General features: G+C 53.9%; 1 protein-coding gene across 1 annotated transcript; it reads left to right on the top strand.

Moving 5' to 3' along the window:
* The first annotated feature begins 7,026 nt into the window (after nucleotides 1-7,026).
* Nucleotides 7,027-15,455, top strand: ABHD6 (abhydrolase domain containing 6, acylglycerol lipase). Its single transcript, XM_009949705.2, has 8 exons — nucleotides 7,027-7,145; nucleotides 10,575-10,731; nucleotides 11,150-11,263; nucleotides 11,489-11,621; nucleotides 12,903-13,060; nucleotides 13,921-13,975; nucleotides 14,450-14,550; nucleotides 15,279-15,455. The coding sequence occupies exons 1-8, from the start codon at nucleotides 7,027-7,029 to the stop codon at nucleotides 15,453-15,455; spliced, it is 1,014 nt and encodes a 337-aa protein (XP_009948007.1).
* The last annotated feature ends 5,339 nt before the right edge of the window (nucleotides 15,456-20,794 follow it).

Below are 20,794 nucleotides of genomic sequence, written 5' to 3'. Positions count from 1 at the left end.
CTCAATTTTGGTTATAACATGAGCTGTCAGAAGAGATTTATCAAAAGCTTTTGGTTATTGTAGTAAACTCTGACCTGGAAAGCCCTTTATGCCAGTTCTTCTCTTGGCTCTCCCAGCCTGCCAGACCAAAGGGACATCCTTTATCAAAGCACAGATGCAGTGAGGACTTGACCCATTTTTTTTGCATTTACTCAGGAGCTGATCTCATTTCCAATTTAATTAAGTTTTCTTATATTTTGGGGCGTATCTTAAAGGTGCATACCAAGCTGATATGTAACCTAGGGGGAATGAAAGTAAATTTGCTTATATCAAAACTATTTGGGTGGCAGTTTTAAGAAAACTCAGAGCAGATTTTAAACGCAGGTTGAAATGCAGTTCTTGAGAGCGAACAGTGTCATCTGTTGGGAAGAGAGGGCAGGTAACAGGCCTGTAACCTAAATGGCAGGCTTTGAAATCCTGTTCCTGGTGTAAAAGTAACAGTGCAATGCTCTGATTTCAACCTATGTGCCCTTTCCATGGGAAACGTGTTAGAGCTCTGTGCTCCCTGATCACAGCCCCCTCCCAGGACCTGGGAAAAGGGACAGGCGTCTCCCACCCCCAAGCTTGCTCCCAGGCCTCATGCAAGGGGGCTGCACAGTCTCTGTGTGGGGTGCAGTGCTGCATTCCCCTTTATCTCTGTGGCAGTTTTATCACATCCCCTTTACATCCCTGTTGTATCCACCCTTGTACCTCCTTGTTGTAACCCTGTTGCAGCCATACCACATTCCCTCTTTTATCCCTGTTGCATCCCCATGGCAACCCCACAGTACAACTTCTGTAGCCTCATTGCATCTTCCTTGTATCCCTGCTGTGTCTCCTTTGCATACCCCCTTACATCCCTGTTGTATCCCTGTTGCAGCTGCATGGCATTCCCCACTGTGCCCCCCTTGCACCCCTGCCATGTCTCCCCTTGCATCCTGTTGTAATCCCCCGTTGCACTCCCTGTGGCCTTGAATCGCTGTATTGCATCCCCGTCGCAGCCATGTTGCCCTGCCTCTTGCACGCCCAACTGGAGCGATACTGCACCCCCCTAAGCATCCCCACTGTATCCCTATACAGCTGCATTGCATTCCTCTTGCACCCCTGTTGTATCCCTCTTGTACCCGTGTCGCAACCTCATTGCAGCCCATCTCCCACCCTCTTGTAACACCTTCATGCTCCCTTTTCACCCCATTGCAGCCTCCTCGCAGCCCTGTTACATTCCCCTTGCACCCCCACTGCAGCCCTATTGCATCCCCCCCTTGTACCCCAATTGAATTCTCATCGCATCTCCCTTACAGCCCCACTGCAGCCCCCCACTGCAGTCCCCCTTCCACCCCTCTTGTGCCCCTCCTTCTACCCTCATGGAAGCCCCGTTACATCCCTCCTCGCACCCTGTTATATCCCTCTTGCACCCCGATGCGTCTCTATTGCATCCCCACCTTGCACCCCCATTTCACCACCCCTTGCACCCCGTTGTATTCCCCCCTCACACCTATCGAACCCCCCTTTCACCTCCCCCTTCCAACCCAGTCGTATCCCCTCTACATCCCCCCTTTCCCACCCTCCGCCCCGCACGGCGCACAGCCGCGCCGCATCCCCGCCTCGCCGCCGCGCTCCGCTGCGCCCCCGCGGAGCCGCACCGGCACCGCCGCGGAGGGAGGGCGCAACGGAGCCGCCGCGTTTCGCCGCTCAGCGCTGCCATTGCAGCCCGGCACGGCTCGGATCGGCACGGTGAGAGGCGGGGGAACGGGGGGATGCGGGGCTGACAGCAGCAATGCCAGGGCCGAGGGGGACCGAAGGGGGGGCCCCGGACGCCCGCCCCCCCCCCCCCTCCCCCGCCCCGGTATCCCCCGGTCCCAGCCCTGGCATCGCTGGGGGTGGGGAGGGAGAGTGGGCAGGAGACCAGGAGAAAAGCCAAAATGTGAGAAATAATTTTTAAAAAAAATTATATTTAAATAATTTGCCTTAAAATCACACGCACACAATCAGAAAATAGGGCACAAAGGGGAGGAGAGCGGCGCTGCATCTCAGCCACTGCTCTGTGGAGGATGCCGTCATTTTGCTGGAGGAGAATGCTTTGGGGGTGGGGGACTGTGTGCTGGGAGAGGGGACTAGAGGTGGCCCCCAGTACCCCTACCCCATCCCTCCCCAATTCTTCCCTACCCCCCACCCCCCAGGAGAGGGCTGAGCCCAAGCGCACTCATGACATCTGATGTGCCGTGCATCCTCCGCTGCGTGCGTGTGCGGCAGGATGGGGATGGCGACGGGGTCCGGAAGGAGGACGGGCACGTTATGAGCTTCTAAGCCAGCGGCTGGCTGGCAGCACAGCCTGCTCCGGTCGTGCTTTTCAGCCACCTTGTCCCCAGGCTGGCTGACGGTGATGCTGTTCCCAGCCTGGGGTGCAGTAGCAGGGATGGGGGCCAGCCCAAACTCTCTAGCCCACATTTATGAGCTGTGTTGCACAGCTACAAATGGGTCAGAGATGCTCGTTTTGTGAAACGGCACTGCAGAAATAATGATCTCATTTCTGCCATCTATAAATAAATGAAGGTGAAAGGGCACATTTCCTACTCCCAGCTCTCCGAAGGCTGGATTAAGACTGAGAGCTGCCTGGCTGATGGACAGAGATCTTTCAAATAGTAATAGATCTTAAATTATAACTTCATTGTGAATGGCACCTAAAAGGTCATGCTGCAAAACGTACCACTGAAGAGTCATAATATCAACTATGTTGTCGTTCACAGGCAATATTATTTTTCTGGCTGTTGAGGATGCCAAGGGTGAGGTGGTTTCCAAGGGAAACGGCTTACTTGCATGTTTCGGGTTTTTTCTCTTACAGTTAGCGGTGTCAGTCAGGGTTTCTGGGGGCCTGTCAAAGCCCCCTGTTTCTGCAGTGGGATCTTAAAATTGGTCAATGTTTCTTCTTCTTCAGATATTAAAAAAATTTTAAGTACGCCTAAATGTGCTGCTCAACTTTCAGCTATTTGGAGTTTTTAAATCTATTGTCAGTCATACATGGGCTGCTCTGGGCGCAGCCTTGTGAAGACTTTTGTGCCACAGCCCCCCAGTGTGCCCCCCTAGGCACACCCCCCCCACCCCCCCCCCCCACCACACCGCCCCCACCGCCAGCTCTCACACTGTCAGAGAGGTTGACTCTGGAGAGATGCTGATCCTGATGAAGAGCCTCCTGTTTCCCTGGGTAACAAGCTGAGCTGCTTTCACATTTGTGGGATTGCTTTTTTGTTTTTTTGAGCTAAATGCAGTTTTTTAATCCCGCATGCTGGGGTGTGCCGCCGCTGCTGCATCTTACGGGGGCCTTGGAAAAAATGCATGTATACAGCTGAGTTGCACCATTGGGTCTTCAGCCTCCCTTGTGTGACCAACCGAGCTTAAAAAAGAAAAAATACGGATGTGGATTCACACCTTGCTCACTGTAATTTGTTGTTGCTTTGGCCGTTGGCCCTGGGGACTGTCATCAGCATGCTCTCCTCTGTAGCAACCCGCAGCCCCCTCCCGCCTCTTGGCCCCTCTGTTTGCAGATGATGAGGCCTCTGCTTGAATTTGGAATGGGGGAGGAAGTAGGAGACAAGTGGAGACACGGAGCCTCCCCTTAGTGTCTGTCCAGAGTCTGTCCCATTACCTGGGGTGGCTTGTTTGGGGGTTCCTCCCAGGTGGGATGCAGGGGCCGCGGTGGTTAGTGCCTGCAGCTTGGCTGCCGACATGGGAAATGGTGCTCCCCATTTGGCACCCTGTGCCCTGCAGGGTGCACAGCCCGCTTGGCCTTATTGCTGCGTGATCACACGGCATTTATCAGACTTGCCTAATTGATGTTTGCGAGTTAATTTATGAGGTACTTGGAGATCCTTCCAAGAAGTGGTAGCAATGCTTGGGGCCATTTGCCGTGACACTTGGTCACAGGGCACCTCAAAGTGATGGATGAGCTGTGGTCTGAAGACTTACAGCTGTAACCAGGGAGCTTGCTTTTATTTTTAAGCCCATGATGTTGCTCTATCTGGTAGCAAAGGACCTTGCTGGGGCCTGGGGCAATGCTGACCACTCCCATCGCTGGTACTGGCACAGCAGGGAGGGTGATCATCCCCTGGGCAAAGCAGCATTGCGGGGGGTTGGCATCGCGGGTGCTCCTGTGCGGCTTTCGGGATGGTGTCCCTGCATCACTGCTGCAGGCTTTATGGGGCTGGGGGTCCTGGGGTGATGGTGGCTGCCGCTGAGCACAGAGCTGGGCCTGCCGGTGTTTCCTTCCCAATGCCTCCATCAGAGGTAGCTGTGGAAATCCGTGGCGACGCTCTGCCCACGCAGAAGGAGGCTTGGCCGTGCTTCGGGGCTCCCCCAACATCCTCCCTCCAGGGCACCCATGGCTGGCGGGGCCCCGAGTGGGGCTTGCTGGGTGCGCGTGGCCGGCATTGGGCGCCGGGGCTCACGTGGTGAGCGGCGGCTGCCATGGCCCTGCCGAAACACTCTGGCACGATGGGGATGGGAGGCCCCAAGGGCACCCTCAGCCCCACAGCTGCAGCAAGGGGGATCTCTTGGGGATTTTTTGGCTTGAAGCAGCCCCCAGCACTTGCGGGGGGGGGGGGCTCCGTTGCTCCCACTGCACCTTCAGCTTGAATTTCCGTGGCCAAAACCTGATGGTGAGTTCAGGCCAGAGTTTTCCTGCCTCTCCTGTAATTTCCTGCGGCTGCCCTACGCTTCAGCCTAACTTGCACGGGGAAGGCTCGGGGGGGGGGGGGGGGGGGGGCCCTGAGAGCGCTTGGAAAATTACATTTAAGACGAAGAGGAAGGGGATGGGAAGCAGCTTAGCTGGCTTTGTTCTAATAGCTGTAATCACCCAAAGCGCAACCATGAGCCCCGCTTCGCTGGGGTGCCGCGCCGCCCTGCCACGGCAGGGGCTGCTGGCGTCGGCTCTCCCCGCCGCACCGAGCTGGCTTTCGCTTTGTCTCCGATGGCAGCTTGCACTTTGTTCCTGCTTGGAACAAGTGCCCTCGTTTGGCTTTATCGTACAAAAGACTGTGTTTACATAAACAGGGGAAAGGTTTGTCAGAAGGAGAAGATGAGGCCTCTTGAAGGGAAGCTGGTGGCTTAAATGCCTCAAACTCGCCATCTCAGCCGGCTACCAAGTCTGAAAGGAGGAGAAAAAGCAGCAGTGCGATTTTAACCTTTTTTTTTTTTTTTTTCCTCTTCCGACAGTGTTTTCAGACGCTGCCGCTACCCACAGCAAGCGGGACCTGTGCCGAGAGGAGGAGGGGATCTCTGTAAAGTAAGCTGGGCTTTTTAGAGGCTTTCTCCTTCTTGTTTTGCTTTCCAAGAGCGGTGGAGGCAGTGGTGGCAGTGACCCCGCGCTGGGGAGCACAGGGGCTCCCGCCGCCCGGCGCTTTTCCCGTGCTTTCTCCTAGCTGCAACCTTCTTTTGTTACGGGTTGCCCATGGGAATGATAGCAATTTTCTGTGCTTAGTTTCTTTCCTGGTTTAGTAGTGAAAGGCAACGAGCGCTCTCAGGTGGGCTCCTGTGCAGCCCCGTTCTCACGTACAAGGTTTATCTGTTGCACAAAGTGTTTATCTATGAACAAGCCATGCAGAGATCAAAAATCTTTCTGCAAAATGTTAATTAAACGAATAATGGTGTGTGGTTGAGACTTGAAGAAGGAAATGAGGTTTAGCTTTGTTAAGGAGGTGCCTGGTGGAAATATTTACAGTATTCCTCAAATTTCAGCTATTCCTGTTTTCCCTGGGGGAAGAGGGCAAACCTGGCTGTTGCTTCAGAATTTCTGTAAACGGTTTTTCTTGGTCATGTGTAATGTGTGGGTTTGATGTGATCCAGTGTCACGGCTTCAGAGGGGGAGAGGATGTGACTGCGGAAATTCTGTTCTTGCTTCATGGCATAACATACCACATACTGCCGTGGGTCTTGCAGGAAGCAGAATGAATCTGGCAGTCCTGGCACGGAGAAATATGGTGGTGGTGATGGGGGGGGCATGGCTCGTGGAAGAGCAGGCATTGGCAATGTTTCGTTTTATAAATGTATGACAAAAGAGCTAGTGCTGAGGAAAGGGCGAGACTTAAGTTGGTTAGCAGGGGGAATTAGAGGAGATGTGTGTGCGACAGGGTTTAATCTCTTAATGAGAAAAATATATCCCAGCTGCCTGTGGCAGGGCGAGTTCAGGGACGAGCATGGCGTTGTGTGAGACCTCACCCTTGCACCCTACGTCCTCTGTCTGCCACCCCTGAGGTTTGTCCGAAGGATGCTCAGGAGCAGGGATGGGGACCTGTGATCGACAGCAAGTGCAAAAAGGCCCCATGGGGCAGTAGCGAGGACGTGGGGGCAGGGACGAATTTGTCTCAGATAAGGGCTGGTCGCCAAAGAGCACCCTGCCAGGTTGTTTCCTTCGGTTTCCGAGCCCATTAATAGGCTCTGCTCCCTTGATTAGTTGGTGCCTGTGTGGAGCAGTAATGAGAGCCGGGCTCAAGCCATCAATTCTAGGTCAGTGGTTGTGTGCTGGGGATTTGGGATCGGGCAGGGGGAGGGGAGCCAGAGCTGGATGCTTGCCTCCGAAAAGCAACGCGGAGCCTGTGTTAAGGCAGCCCTGCCTGCACCATCAGGGCCGAAAGGCTGCCTGCACCCAACAGAGTGGGGCTGTGCTTCCCCCGTTTGCTATGTGCCCCAAGGGCCATGTTGCACTGTCGCACCCTGTTACCCTGGATGTGGTCTGTGTCTGTTAGAATGCTCATTGCCTGTTTGAGATGTGCTCTCCTGAGAGGATAACACTGCATTAATTAGATCCATTAAGGAGCCAGAAGAAATAATTGAGTTTTAAAACTGAAAGAGACTTTGCTGCACTCCTGATCGGTATCCTTTGCCTCTCGCAGAGCCGCTTTCCTCTCTCCCTGGCAGCAGAGATCTCATTTAGCATTGACTTATCGTTGTTTCTGGTGTTTAACCTCTGATCCTTCCCTAAATGTGGTCAGGTGAGGCCGGGTGGTGGAAACCAGCATGGACCTGGATGTGCTGAACATGTTTGTCATTGCCGGTGGCACTCTGGCTATCCCCATCCTGGCCTTCGTGGCCTCCTTCCTCCTCTGGCCCTCAGCGCTGATCCGCATCTACTACTGGTGAGTTCATTAGCCCAGCTGCTCTCATTTTAGTGCAGGGGTGGAATTACTGCTGGTCCCCATCAGGTCCCCAGCACACACACAGGTGCACGAAGAACCCGCAGGCAGCAAGTCGGTGTGGACAGAGGTGGGAATTCCTGCCTCTGATGGCAATAGGAGAAGGTGAGGTGGGGTTTTCCATGGGCATACGAGCTGTGTGTAGCTTTAAGCATCTCTGGAAGAAAAAAAATGGCACTTTCTTATCACTTTTTTGCTGCTGAGGCTTATATCTGTCAGGGCAGACTCAGCTGGGCTGCGGGATGTCCCCAAAAGTTTCTGGATTGTTTCTCCCAAGGATGAGACTGCAGCTGGAAAAAGAATCACTCTTGCTGCCCGTCCCCCAGCCTGGCAGCCCCAGCAGGCTCGTGACCTCCCGCCTCGTCAGTGCAGCCATCGGCGTGGGCGTCCTCAGCTCTGCGCGGCTCCCCGGGCTCACATGCTCCCTCCCGGTTAACAGCCTGCTCGGCAGGCAGGGACTTCTCTCTCACTGGTAGTTACGGACGAGGCTTTTCTCATTTTCCCCCTCTCTTCTGGGCTGGAGCATCAGAGAAGATGGAGGGATTCTTTTCCTTATCTCATCCTTTCCGATACCAGGAGGCAGGTGCTACATCCCTCAGTCTTCATCTGTCCCTGGAGATCAGTGATAAGCAAGCTGGTGGCTTTCCTGTCTGGATTTGTTGCAGAGGAAAGCTGGAATAACGTTCCCTTCGGAAGCTGGGGCAGCAGCAGGCAGCGCGGCAGGCTGCCCTCACGTGCCGCTGGCAGATGGTGGCTCCTGCAGTTTTGCTCACGGGGTGTTTCCAAATCAAAGTGACCTCCTGTGAGAGGAGAACGTTAGCCCATCCGTCACTCAGACGCAGCAGCGTGATGAAGCCTGTTTCTAATGGCAAATTTATTAGCAACCTTTTAATTACAGCATCTCGGGGCTGAGTGAGGAGGGAGGATGGGATGAAAACCCCAGTGACTGAATCGGCACGAGGGAGAATTTCTTCCCGTTGTGCATCGTGTGGGGACCTGCAAGGCAAACGTCGCTCTTCAAAGGAGAGCAGGCAATGTGACAGCCTCCTGCCCCGGGGACATCTGGGCTGCTGCTTGGGGCAGGTCCATATGGTACCGGGTTTGTCAATCAAAGGTTGTTTTTTTTCCTTTGGACATATGAGCAGCCAGTGGAAGCCAGGGAGGACCCTGATGGGCTCAGGTTCAGAGCAATATCTCTGGAGAAACACTGCTGCACTAGAGCAGAGCGAGTGTGGTTGGGGTGAAGCCTTCAGAGGGCCGTGGGCAGGGGTGGCAGGACAGGGGCTGATGCCAAGAGCTTTCAGGAGCCAGGTTGAGAGGCAGGTAGAGAAGACCCTGCTGCCTTGTCCTTCAGGGCTGTAAATTAGGGGCTGAATGAAGACACACCGTGGGTAGGTCGGTCTGTGTTCGACTGAGGGAGGGAGCGTGTGAACAGAGATCAGCAGGGCCACTTTCTTTAGAAGGGTAAGCGCCCCTATCTCTCTCTCTCTCCTTTCCAGCGTTTCTGGCAGCGTTGGCATCTTGCAGGAGTAACTGCAATGCTCTCTGTTTCAGGGGCACCTCTTTTCTTAGGGACAGTGGGCAAGAAGAGCGGGTTTGCCCTTTACTCTTCCTTTCCTGTTTGCTTCTTTCCGAGTTGGCTTTTTCTGGGGCAAAATCGTTGTGTTTCCCCATTGGCAAAGGCTGAAGGGGGGGCAGCCAGCATGCCATGCTGCCCTGCCTTTTCAGCCCTGTGTGGCTCCAGCTTTGTGGCACCACTCCTGGGAGGTCCCCGAAGCATTCCTGGGGACACTTCTCCCTTCTCCCACCACTCGCTGCCCCCCTCCTCCTCCTCGCTGCTGGTCTGCGTGTCCTCAGCCGGCGTGGCCAAGGGTCATGCTGGGCCCCCCCCCCGTTGCCAATGGCCTCGCTCCCTCCCCTGCTGCTAATGCGCCTCCCTGCCAGGTGTGACATCCCGGGCTGCCCCGCTGACCCCAGCCCCAGAGCCTGCCTGCTCTGCCTGCCCTGCCTGCTCTGCTGCCAGGGGTTAATCAGTTTAGCCGCTGCCACTAAGCGCGTTAACACCTTGCGAGGGATCAGTTCAGCTTTGCACAGATTATTTTGCCTTCTGCTGAATTGATCCATCAGGATCAGTTGCTAAAAATGTTATCATCTTGCCCATCAGTAGTTTACACCGGTGCCTTTGAGGCGAGGACTCTTAAGACACTTATTCAGGGAGAAATTCACCTCTCCTTGTAGGACCAGCACAGAGCCGAGATGCTGCTTAAGTCCCACTAACTCCCTCTAAAAAGGGATTATGCTAAAAGAGGATTGCACTATGCATAAGCTTTGAGTGGGCAGAGAGCTAGGACAGCCCAGCAGTATTGGTGACCTTGCTCTTGTGTCTCAAATACATTCTGTTATTGTGTATAAAATATTTGCCTGTAGCTTGGCCGTCAGGAGTAGCCTGGTAGTTGTCCTGACAAGGGTTACATCTGAGCATAGGGGAAATGCAGAGAAAGCGTGCCTGCTCCTCTGTCTTGGACTGCACGTACACATCATGTGTCCGAAGTGTCACCGATAATCTCTGCCCAGGTCCCCTCTGGCCGGCAGTTTCACTGCATCCTTCTTGAGCAGGCTGCAAGTGTGCGCTGGCAGGAGCTATCTGCCTCTGCTTTCAGAGGAATAACCCAGGTTTCCCTGGGGTTAGCCTGGTATCTTTTGGGGTGTTTGACCCTGTGTAAGGATGGCCCTCTCTGGTCCTTTGTGTCTGTATAAATAAATTTTTGAAGATCATCTAGTTCATATACGGGAAATGGGTTTCTGTGGTGCTCCTGGGTGACACGGTTGTTTTGGCTGGGATCTGGTGTGCTTGTCCGTGGTGTGATGTTGTCCCATGGCTGCAAGGGTGTGCCCAAATAAACCCACCTGGAACCAGTGCCTCCCTTGGACTGCCTGTCCTGCATGCTGCCTTGCCATGTGTGCTGCCTTTCTCTCTTGAGCCTTTCTCCTCATACCAGCCTTCGGGTATTTTCAGTTTTAGGATTGTTATTTTGACCCATTTCCATTGTCTTGAAGGAATTGTGCAAATTAGTTATTTCAGGTATTTTTTTAAGTTTTTAACAGAGTGTCTCCACAAGCCATCTGCAGTGCAGCCATGAATAGCAGCGGCCAGTACTACACCTGTCAGGGATCACATCTAAGTGTGGGATCTGGTCCAGGGACCAGATGCTCAGAGTTAGTCCCAGTTAGGGCCATGACAGCACTGATGCGAGCCCAACCTGACTGGCCTTATCAAATCTGCAGCTGAGTTTGCACTTGTCACCTGGCTTATATTGCTGCAAGGCCCTGGTCCTGCCTCACTCACTGGTGGTGTTTTCTCCTTGTTTCCAGGTACTGGCGCCGAGCCTTGGGTATGCAGGTTAGATATGCAAACTACGATGACTATCAGTTTTGTTATTCCTATAGAGGGAGACCCGGATACCGACCGTCCATCCTGATGTTACATGGGTTCTCAGCCCACAAAGACATGTGGCTGTCTATAGTCAAGGTGGGACTCCGTTTCTATCATGTTGCTACTTGGTGAGAGTCGATGGTCCTGGGCTTGAGTGCAGTGTGGGAACCCAACGGTTGCATGTGTGGGATGTTACGATCACTGTAACGTGCTAGAAACCCTTCTTAGCTCTGCACTCATTGCTCGTTGGATCCCTTTCATCCCTATGACATGCAGAGCTTCATGGGAAGAGCAGCACATACCTGCCTCTGCCTCCTCCATGGGAAGTGAGCCTTTTCCGTAGTTTCTCATCGTGTCATCCTTGATACATGAGCTGACTTATTCTGGTGCATGAGCGACCAAGGGCTGCTAGGCGGAGAGTGGCCCCCCTGCTCCCACCCTGGTCACCGGTTTCCATCCTTGGGCTTTGCAGTGGTTCCCCTGCACAGTAACCACCCCTGGTTCGTTTCTGCAGTTCCTGCCGAAGAACCTGCACCTGGTGTGTGTTGACATGCCCGGGCACGAGGGCACGACCCGCTCAGCCTTGGACGATTACTCCATTAGTGGGCAAGCTAAGAGAATACACCAGGTAATGCCCCAGCATTGCATTGCCTTTGCAGAGGGATGCAGGGATGTGAGGGATGTGGGGACATAAGGGTTGCTAAGCCCCATGAGCCCTGCCTCGTGTGGCCCTGCTCCCTCCCTTCATAGGCAGCCAGAGCCACTGACCTCAAGCTTTTGAGCTGAATTTCTCTAATGACCCCACATCGTTGTTTCCTCTCCCCTAACAATGCTCCTTCTGCTCCCCTGCCAGTTTGTGGAGTGCATCAAGCTGAACAGAAGGCCCTTTCATCTGGTTGGCACTTCCATGGGGGGAAACGTTGCTGGCGTCTATGCTGCTCAGTACCCAGAAGACATTTGCAGCCTGACCCTTATCTGTCCTGCAGGTGGGCAATAAAGGGGAGGTGAGGTGGGGAGAGGGCAAGAAGGAGATGGTGCCGAAGCCCAGAGCAGTGCTGGAGGCAAAATAGGCTTTTATTGCAAAACATTTTGAAATAATTTGTATGTACAGTCTGTAAATCTCTGCCAGGGCACGCTTCCAGGGCATGGGAGGAAAACACAGTCTTGTCCTGACTGCTCTTCTCCAGGGCTTTGGAGTCTGCCCTGCTGTGCTGTAGTTAGAGCTGGGACTAGGGCAAATGGGAAAAGTCCTGCTCTGGAGGAAAATATGTTTCCCTGTGGGGTGGCAGCTGTTTTGCACAGCACATACATAGCCCCTCAGTCTGGAGGGGGAACCCAAGCAGCAATGGGAAAAGTCTCCCCAGACTGGCCGCTTGAGAGCCCCAGCATGCTGGAGGGCTGGGGCTCTGGGTGCCGATGAGCTTGCTTCTCCCACGTTTGGGTGGTCCAAGAGGGAAGAGCACGCTGGGGCCAGGCGCAGGTCAGCAGGATGTCCCTGTGCCTGTGCAGCACCCCTCCACCCCCGCCACCCCCTTGGCCGGGGTGTTGGGGGGATCCTGGTCATTAAATGCTGCAGGAGGCTTGGGCAGTTTGGCAGGGAGCTTCTCTGCCAGGGAGGGCTTTGCTGCATGCCGGTTGTTATAGCAGCTCTTTCCTCCTCCCACGCAAGGAAAGCAGCTCCCACATAAGAACTAAGTAGTGAAGCAAGGCACAAGGTTACCTAGCTACTAGGCTCTGGGGATGGCAAAGTTCCCCCTCCTCTCTGGGAGAGGTGTCAGCCAACTCTCTGGGTCTTTCTGGATGTGAAACCTCTATGTGGGGGCTTCAGAGAGGTCTGGGATTAAGCTGCTGTGGGATTCTTCATGCAGATGGGGCTTCTGACCCTTTGCTGTAGTAGGCTGAGCATAGGCATTGGTATTTGCATCCACTGTCCATACAAAAATAAACACTATAGTTTTTGCCAAAATATTCATGGCTGTCTACAGGGAACACACCTTGTGTTGTGTCAGCCCACGGGGCTCGGTGGTCAAGCCCTGGAGCAGGAGGGAGGCTGGAGTACCTCTGGGTACATATTAAGGTTGCTGTACATACTTACTGATTTTATTCTCTCCCTCTATTTTGATTTCTTTTTTTTTTTTTTAAAATGATTGAGCAAGTGGAAGGCCAGAGGCAGGGATGATGGTGGTCAGTACACTGACACTCTGTTGATGGGGCTGTTGGTGTCTTGTTGGGGTTTTAGCTTGTGCCTCCCTTCTTGTTCAACGCAGGCCTGCCGAGTACCACTGACAGCAAGTTCATTAAGCAGCTCCGGGAGCTGCAAGAGTCTGAACGCATTGACAGGATCCCTTTAATTCCCTCAACGCCTGAGGAGATGGCAGATATGCTGAAGCTTTGCTCCTATGTTCGCTTCAAGGTGCCACAGCAGGTGAGGAGCCTGGGCTGGCTGCAGCAGCTGGGAAAGGGGGGCTTGGAGTTGGGGGGGGGGGGGGGCAGGTTTGCTTCGCCCCATGACTGCATGGTGGCAGCTGAGGTGATGCCAGGAGTGGAGCCGGTGCTGCCATCTCCCCATCACCCAGATGGGACACCCTGGCCTGCTCCCAGGAACTTTCCAGCACTTTCCCCTCAAACTCACTTTTCCCACCGTCATCTGGCACCGCCTGCTGAAATTTCTCCTCCCACAAGGTCTTTGGTAACAGGCTAGGATGTTGAAGGGCTTTTAAGTAAATATGGCTGGCAGGAAGCATTAAATAACTAAGACGGCTGTTGTCTGGCCTGGAGCAGGATTTTTTGCTGCTTTTGAAGCAAAAGCGATGGAAATGTTAATCACCTCATTGTCAGGTGAGGGGAACTTGGCGAGGGGCTGGCCATTTAGCTGGTTTTCCTTAGGAAGTCTGGGATGAGTAGATTGGAGAGTAAAAAAAAAATGTAAGGTAACGCCAAGACCTTTTTTTTTATTTTTTGGCAAAAGAATAAAAGAAGGAAGAAAAGCACAGTCGTGGCTGAGGCGGCCTGCTGGCGGTGGATAGCTGGCCTGGGGGAGGAATTTGGGATTGCATCATAAAAGACAAAAATACTTGTTGCTGAAATATGCGTTACTCAAGCATGGTTGTGACCACCAGACGTGCTTAGGAAGGTGCTCGTGCTGGGGCCAAGCAGCACAGGGCACGTCGGGGTGGTGGGGGCACACTCATGGCCGCCTGCTGCGCTCACGGGTGCTCTTGGGCACACTTAGCCCCGTGTGGGGTGCAGGTCCCCCCCAGCAGCTCTCCTCTGCTCTCCCTGCAGATCCTCCAGGGCCTTGTCGACGTTCGCATCCCACACAATGATTTTTACCGGAAACGTAAGTGCGCGGTGGCAGCCCCTCTCGCCAGGCTTTCCAGCTGGACCCCCAGGGTGTGGGGACGGGCTGTGCCCGGCCCCGGTGTCCCCTGCATGTTGCCTGGCCCCAGCACCCCCCTGCTGCCTTGCTGAGGGTGGGAGGGGGCAATGTCGTTAACAGATTTGGGGATGCACCTTGGTCGCTGGTAACAATACACTGTTACCCCCATGGGCGATGGGTTTGCTACTTCACCCTCATCCTGCCATCTGGGTTAATTAGTGCTAATATCTATGAGGAGATGGGCTTGGAGGGGGCAGTCTCTCTGCAGCGAGGTTTGGTGGCAGTGCAAGGACAGCCCATTGGGGCTCTGCCCATCACCCCTGCCTGGGTTTTCCAGGGAGGGGACGCTGGCAGGGCTGGCCCGCAGGGACCCCTGCAAGAAGGGAGAGCAAAGCATCCCCCTTCTAGGACTGACTCTCCTTTTGCCCCCACTAGTGTTTTTAGAAATCGTGGATGAAAAGTCCAGGCACTCTCTCCATGAGAACATGAGCAAGATCAAAGTGCCGACGCAGGTCATCTGGGGAAAGCAGGACCAGGTATACGGCCCCCTCTGACTCCCCCATGGGACCGTGTCTCCATCTCTGCCCATGGGGGCACGGCAGGGGCTGTGCTGCCGAGCTGTACACTGCTCTGCTGCGAGCTGACATGCGTGTGTTGCTGTCCCCGGTGGGTTTGGACACGGGGGCTCAGTGTGGTGATGGGCAGAAAGCTGACAGCCAGCATGAGGCCAGAGGGGGAAGAGGGGAGAGCCGGGGCTGGGGAGGGCGAGGGGGCAGGCGGAGGGCCGGTGCCAACACCGCAGCAGGCGTGGGCTGGGAAGAGGAAGAAAGTGCCAGCAAAGAGAATTGTCCTGGTAACTGGGGAGAGATGTACTGTTCGTGGGCAGGCGTTGAGGCAAAGGCATGGGGCTTCATAGGGCTGCTTATGGAGGGAGGAGTGGGAGAGGGAAGGAGGCAAGCTACAGGCATGCAAAGGGCTCTGTAAATGCAAAGGTACAGATGTTCGCTTGCAATGACCTCTTTGCCCTGAGCCGGCAGCTAAAAAGCATCCAAGAGTGTTCCCTGAGGCCAGCGCTGTGCAGCCTCCCTGTCCCGTCCCCACGGGTGGGTACCACAGGATGGGGCTGGCACCACAAGGACTGTGTCCGCATCCCTGCACAACATCTCACTTGGGCTTGCAGAGGCAGCTCCAATGGGGTTTCTACAGTGTTCAGCAAAACCTAGCTCTGCCCATGGGAGTGACTATTTTTTCCCCTGCCACCCAGGTCCTGGATGTTTCCGGTGCCAGTGTTTTAGCGAGCGCTATCCCGGACTGCCACGTGTACATCCTGGAGAACTGCGGGCACTCGGTGGTGGTGGAGCGGCCCCGCAAAACGGCCAACCTCATCCTGGAGTTCTTGGCACTGCTGCACATCATAGACAATAACAAGAAGCAGGCGTGAGCCGTGGTGGGGAACCGAGCACCCACAATGGGTCTTTTAAATTGTAAAGTACTACAGCTTTGATAAGTTCTCAGGGATCTTGTACAAATCGGGGTGAATGTGCCAAAGTCCCTGAGGAAGACAGAATCACTGATACCTAAACCTATAGCACCGCCGGCACAGCGACCTAGGGATCATTGAGCAACCTCCATAGATACAGGAATGGAAGCAGAATCTCTCCCTTTTCTACTTAGAGATAAAAGTAGAAACGAGCTGAAATCACCAAGCACTAGCCATGCCTTGTGCTGAAGCTCCTTACGCAGCTGCCCATCTTACCCAAGTTACCGGCCCGTAGTTGTTAATGACATTTACCTAAACTATATAAGAAGCGTAGGAAGGAGGAAGCGTCCTGGACTGAGACTTACAATATTTCTACTACTTAGAGTCTGTTGCGTTGCATGCTGCCGTGCTGTAAGAGAACCCCAATGCTCCAGGCATCTACTCGAGTGCTCTTTGTGTAGCTCCCTAACTCATGATTTATGCAGAAAACACAGAAAACTTCATGCGTGGAAGTCCAATGACTGTATGTGCAAAAATGTTTACACTTTGAGTGGGTTTTTTTAAATCCCCAAACAGCTCCTGCATATATGTAATGCCTTAACGTTGCCCAGGGTACAGCATCCGCACACAGCCTGCCTTGCCCAAGGGATGGTTCCCCCTGCAGGTGAACATAGCAAGTGAAAACTTGGGGTGCAGACAGCAGCTTCACCGCCGTTGTGCAAACTGGAGGGTTGGAGACCACCCGGGTGATCTGGTCCCCAAGCCTGAGTGAGCAATAAGCCTGTGGGCAGGGTGCAAGTCAACAAACTCTGGCGAACTCTTGTCTCAGCTCTTTGGCCATGTATGCTGCTGAACACGTTGATGTAAATAATGATTTTCTTAATGAATTCCGTGAATTCTGTGAATGCTGACGTCACCGAAACAAGGTGTGAGGGGTGGAGCGGGCTGTGTTCTGTGAATAATGCGGGGGTGCGGGCTCCTGGGCTTGCTGGGTGGCGAGGAGGGGGACAGCTCGCCTGCGAGGCGCTGGGCGGTGGCATGGAAAGGTACAGTGCGCTTGTGTGTCCTCTTGATTATAACTCCTATAGATAGAAACGGGCAATGCAGACAAGCTATGCTTTGCAGCCTGCAAGGTGACGTACAGGGACGGATCCTGCATCTCCCCGGGTGCAGTCCCTCACTGCGTGTCCCAGGGGGAGGGGCTGGTCCTGGTCTCGGCAGGACCCAAGGCTGCTGGAGGGCAAGGCGGTGTGTGGTCCTCTCAAAGGCAAATCAGCAGGTGGCTGTCGCCCCTTGGTCACCCCCAGCCCTCCTTGGGGGTTGACACTAGGTGCTGCTAGAGTCCCCCCGCAGACTGGGTATGCACGTTTGCGGTGCTGACAGCCATCTTTTCGCCATCTTTCTGAGGTACCCCGATCTGTACAGATATCCGAAACTCCCCATCAGCTTCTCTGCTCTTTTTAAGAGAAGAAACATTGTTGGTTTAGAAGACTAGAAATTTGCTGTTAATTGCTTGGTTATTGTTTCTACTACAGGAGTTGATTTAAAAAAAAAAAAATGCTCATAGTTTTATGTGGTAAAAGCCAAAAAAAGTTGTTGGGCATCTATATGGTTTCTCATATGCCACAGATTGCTGTATGCAAAGGATTTATATGGCTATTAAAGTTTAGTGATTTAAGGTGTCTACTGTGCAATGATTATTTTCTCCTTTGAGAAAGAATGGGGCTGTGGTGTGAGATGATGCACCGCACAGGGGACTTACTCTGCTTCTTCTTTCCTCCCCACATTTCTGAGAGATGCAGGTTTTGCCTTGAGGAATATTTGATAATGTCAAGGGAGATGGTGAAGGGTAAGAAGCCTCAAGTCGTGTCTCTTCAAAGACAATACGAATTTTGTTTTTTTCTTTTTATTAAGGGGAGGTGGCCGTAAACACTCAAGAAGCGAAATAAAACCTCAAGGGACAGGAGACTTAGGTTTTAAGCACCAAGATTCCTCTTAAAACTCTTGAAAGTGTGTTAAATACCAATTTCAGCTGTAATTACAAGCCTTCCTGAATTCATACATTGTGCTAGGAAGAGTGTTATGTCAGTATCCAGGCAGAAGTATTTGCATTTCTCCTTCCTTTCCCCAGGAGGCTGTCGAGGACCAGCAGCTGCTTTGTGTGACAGAGGAGCTGCAGGGAGGGCTGGGGAGTATCCTGCTGGCACCTCATCCTCCTGCCCGGACCCTGCCATGGCACCCCAGCCCTGCTGCTGCTGTAACGCACTGGTCGAGGTGACAGTGGCTGCAGGAAGCCTATGGATTACTGCAGCGCAGGGGGATGGCAGGGGGCCTGCCACCTGCAGGCAGGGGCTGGGGTGGCTTGGGGCATCTGCATCACAGGTTGCAGCTTCTCATAGTTCAGTGATAAAAATCCCCAGGGATTTTTATTTGGGAAGGGGGGGTCTGGGTGCTGACCCACAGCTCGCTCCTTCTGCACAGTCAAGGGTGGCAGCCTCTCATTCCAGCTGTGCCAGTGCCCAGGCTGGCCCCGTAGCAGCAGCTGAGCCCACTGAGGAGAGACAGGGAGAGAAGCTGCCTGCACCTGGAAACACACCTGAAAGCACACCCAGTAACACTGGTCGCTGTTCCCATTAACCCTAATTTCCTGCTGGGAGCCAGAAAAGCTCCATGCCATGCAAGGGCTGCTCATATGTTTTCCACTGCTGCCCCCTTGGCGCTGAGTCCCCATTGAGCCCGGGCCACCCCCCCAGGTAAGGCTGCGTTCCTGGGCTGCGTGTGGGGCTCAGGACAGGGCAGAGGCTTCTGCTTCTTACAGTGGGTTTGGGTGTCCTGTGGGAAGGGTTGGGAGAATCATGAGGAAACCAGTGGATCCCAGTTGTGTTGAGCCTGGGTACTGGGAAGCTGCACATAACCTGAGCATCCTGGCATGGCAGGAGGGAGGACTTTGCTATTTGGTGTGTTGCCTGGTGTTTAGTGTTGCTTTCCTTGTACATGCGTGAATAAACCAGGTTGGTGCTGGGGCTGGGCTGCGTGGCAAAGCTCATAGAGGTAGAAGCTCATATAAGAGCTAAGTAAGGAGTCCGCCCTTGGTTCTTATGGGACTTGCTGAGGCCGATTCACAGTATCCTGAAAAGAGGTTGCAAACACAACAGGACTGGCTCACTAATGAACCTAACGATGCCTCTGAGCAAGGTGTTTTGCTGCTGAGCATCCAGGTCCATGGTGGTGCCCATTGCCCTGCTCCTGGGGTGTCCATGGGAGCAGGAGGGACAGAGCTGGTGGCAGATGCTCCTGGGCACTTGGTAGGTGACTGGCTGCGTCTGAAGGGGAAAATGTGGTGCCCTCGGAACCTGAGCACCCAAGGAAACTTGGGCTGAGTCCTGCACCACACAGCTGCAGCCAGATGTTTGTCTGTAGTGGAGAAGCATCTTTCTCCCTTTTTTCCAGCAGAGAAGAATAACAGCATCGGCGGTCTTGTGAGGCAGCTTCACTGGTGCAGCCCTGCACAGAGCAACCTCTGACAGGCAGAGTGATGCTCGGAGTGTCTGGCACCATGGTTTGGGTGCTGCTGTGGGTGTCCCCCACTGGCTGAACCTGACTCTTACTCAACCTGTTTCACAACCCTCTTAGACACAAACCGTGTTTTTCCACAGAAGCCTGGATGGGGGCGCCCTGGGGCACAGCCCCTCTCGCCCACTGTGGGAGGGGGCACCACAGCCCCCCCGCCCTCCCGTGTCGCCGCACGCCAGGGCACAGCGGAGGCACGCCTTCCCCGTTACACCCGCGGCTGCCCCGTGATGCGCCTGCCTGGACCCTCCAGCTGAGACTTATGGCGAACGCAAGGAAAACATATAGGATCTGGTAGCGGATTTGGTTTTGGTTGTCTTTCCTTCTGGGAGGCCCTTTTCCGAACACCAGCCTCTTGGGGGCGGTTTGGGATTATTCAGTGAGTATTTGCTGGGCCACCAGCGCTCGGTGGCTTCTCCCTGCCATTCCTTGCCCGATAGCGCTGCCTGGCTGCTGCCTCCTGCCCGCAGCTTGACACACGGAGAGCGACCCTCGATTTTCCTTTCGTAGGAAAAAAAAAAAGGCAAATAGCTGTGAACACGGTGTTCTGACAAGGACTTTGGCTGTTGCTGGGTGCCGAGCAGACTGTGGCATCACACCGCTTTCTGAACCCCACTCTTTCCCAGAAACCTCCGTTTTGCTCCAGAGAGCAGCTCTGGTGTGCTGCTCTATTGATTTTATTTCTTTTCTTGTGTTCTGGGAAAAGCTGGACAGAAGCATTTGGTGACCCAGCAGGTTTCCAGTAACAGCACAGGGATTTGTGCTCCCCCCCAGGTTTGCAGGGTATTCCCTTGGCCTGGGCTCTGAAATTCCTCAGTGCATTCCTTGCGTGGATAACTCAAAGTCCTTCCAAGGCACAGGCAAATACAGCTGCAGGGGAGGCTTCATGCAGGTTTGCCTTGGCCTTTGCCACCCAAGTGCTCGGGAAGCCCAGGAGAGCTCGGGCACTAGGTCAGAGTCTATGCCCATACCTCAAGGAGCAGCCTGTGCTGCTCTGCAGCCATTTCATGGGACAGTAGTAATGCAGGGCTGGGAGAAACCTTGAGAGATCATCCAGGCCATCCCCAGACTGACTCCTGCATCAGCCCTGAATGACCCTATCAGTCTTGGACATCCCACCACAGCTCCCCAGGGGCTGCTGGGCTCACAGGGCATCCTAATGAGTAGCCTGAATCTCTGCTGAAATTCAGCTTTATTACTTCTCCTGTCCCCATCAGATGCTGGGGTAGTGCTCATAACTCCCTGCAGCACCCTCTTGCACGTTTGCAGACTTGCTGCATCCAGAACAAAATCCTGCAGGCTCTGCCAGCCGCTCCCCCTGTACCTGGAGGGGTAATACAGGCAGCTAGGCAAACTCTAGGCTCAGATTTTGCTGCCTTCAAACAGTGGGTGTCTGGCTTCATGAGGGTGTTGAGAGCAAACATCCCAGTCAGCTTGATTTTAAAATAAATAAATGGTAACAATAACAACAACAGCCCCCCCTGACAACCCCCTCGAATGACGTTGCTCAGCCTGTGAGTCACCCTTTCCTGCAGCCTTGCTCCCTAGCTTGCCTCTGTATGCTGATTATTTGTATCTGAGAGCAGAATCCTGCATTGGTCTTTCCACTTTTTTTTTTTCTTTTTTTTTGGTCTGTTTGCCAAGATGTCTGTATCCTACCCTAGCTCTCCAGCACACCCCCTTGGGGTAGTCTCAGCTGTGTATTCATTAAGCAGCCTGTCCTCCAGCTC

The sequence above is a fragment of the Leptosomus discolor genome, chromosome 9 (assembly GCF_034619465.1).
Source record: "Leptosomus discolor isolate bLepDis1 chromosome 9, bLepDis1.hap2, whole genome shotgun sequence".
NCBI classification, from domain to species: Eukaryota; Metazoa; Chordata; class Aves; order Leptosomiformes; family Leptosomidae; genus Leptosomus; species Leptosomus discolor.
Note: the sequence above shows the minus strand (reverse complement) of the source record. Positions and strands in the feature narration are given on the sequence as shown.

Excerpts from the sequence above, each read along its gene's own strand:
- ABHD6 (XM_009949705.2), top strand. The coding sequence starts at position 7,027 with ATGGACCTGGATGTGCTGAACATGTTTGTCATTGCCGGTGGCACTCTG. Across the intron at positions 10,732-11,149 it reads TGTGGCTGTCTATAGTCAAG|TTCCTGCCGAAGAACCTGCA; the intron begins GTGGGACTCCGT and ends TCGTTTCTGCAG. Across the intron at positions 13,061-13,920 it reads GCTTCAAGGTGCCACAGCAG|ATCCTCCAGGGCCTTGTCGA; the intron begins GTGAGGAGCCTG and ends CTCTCCCTGCAG.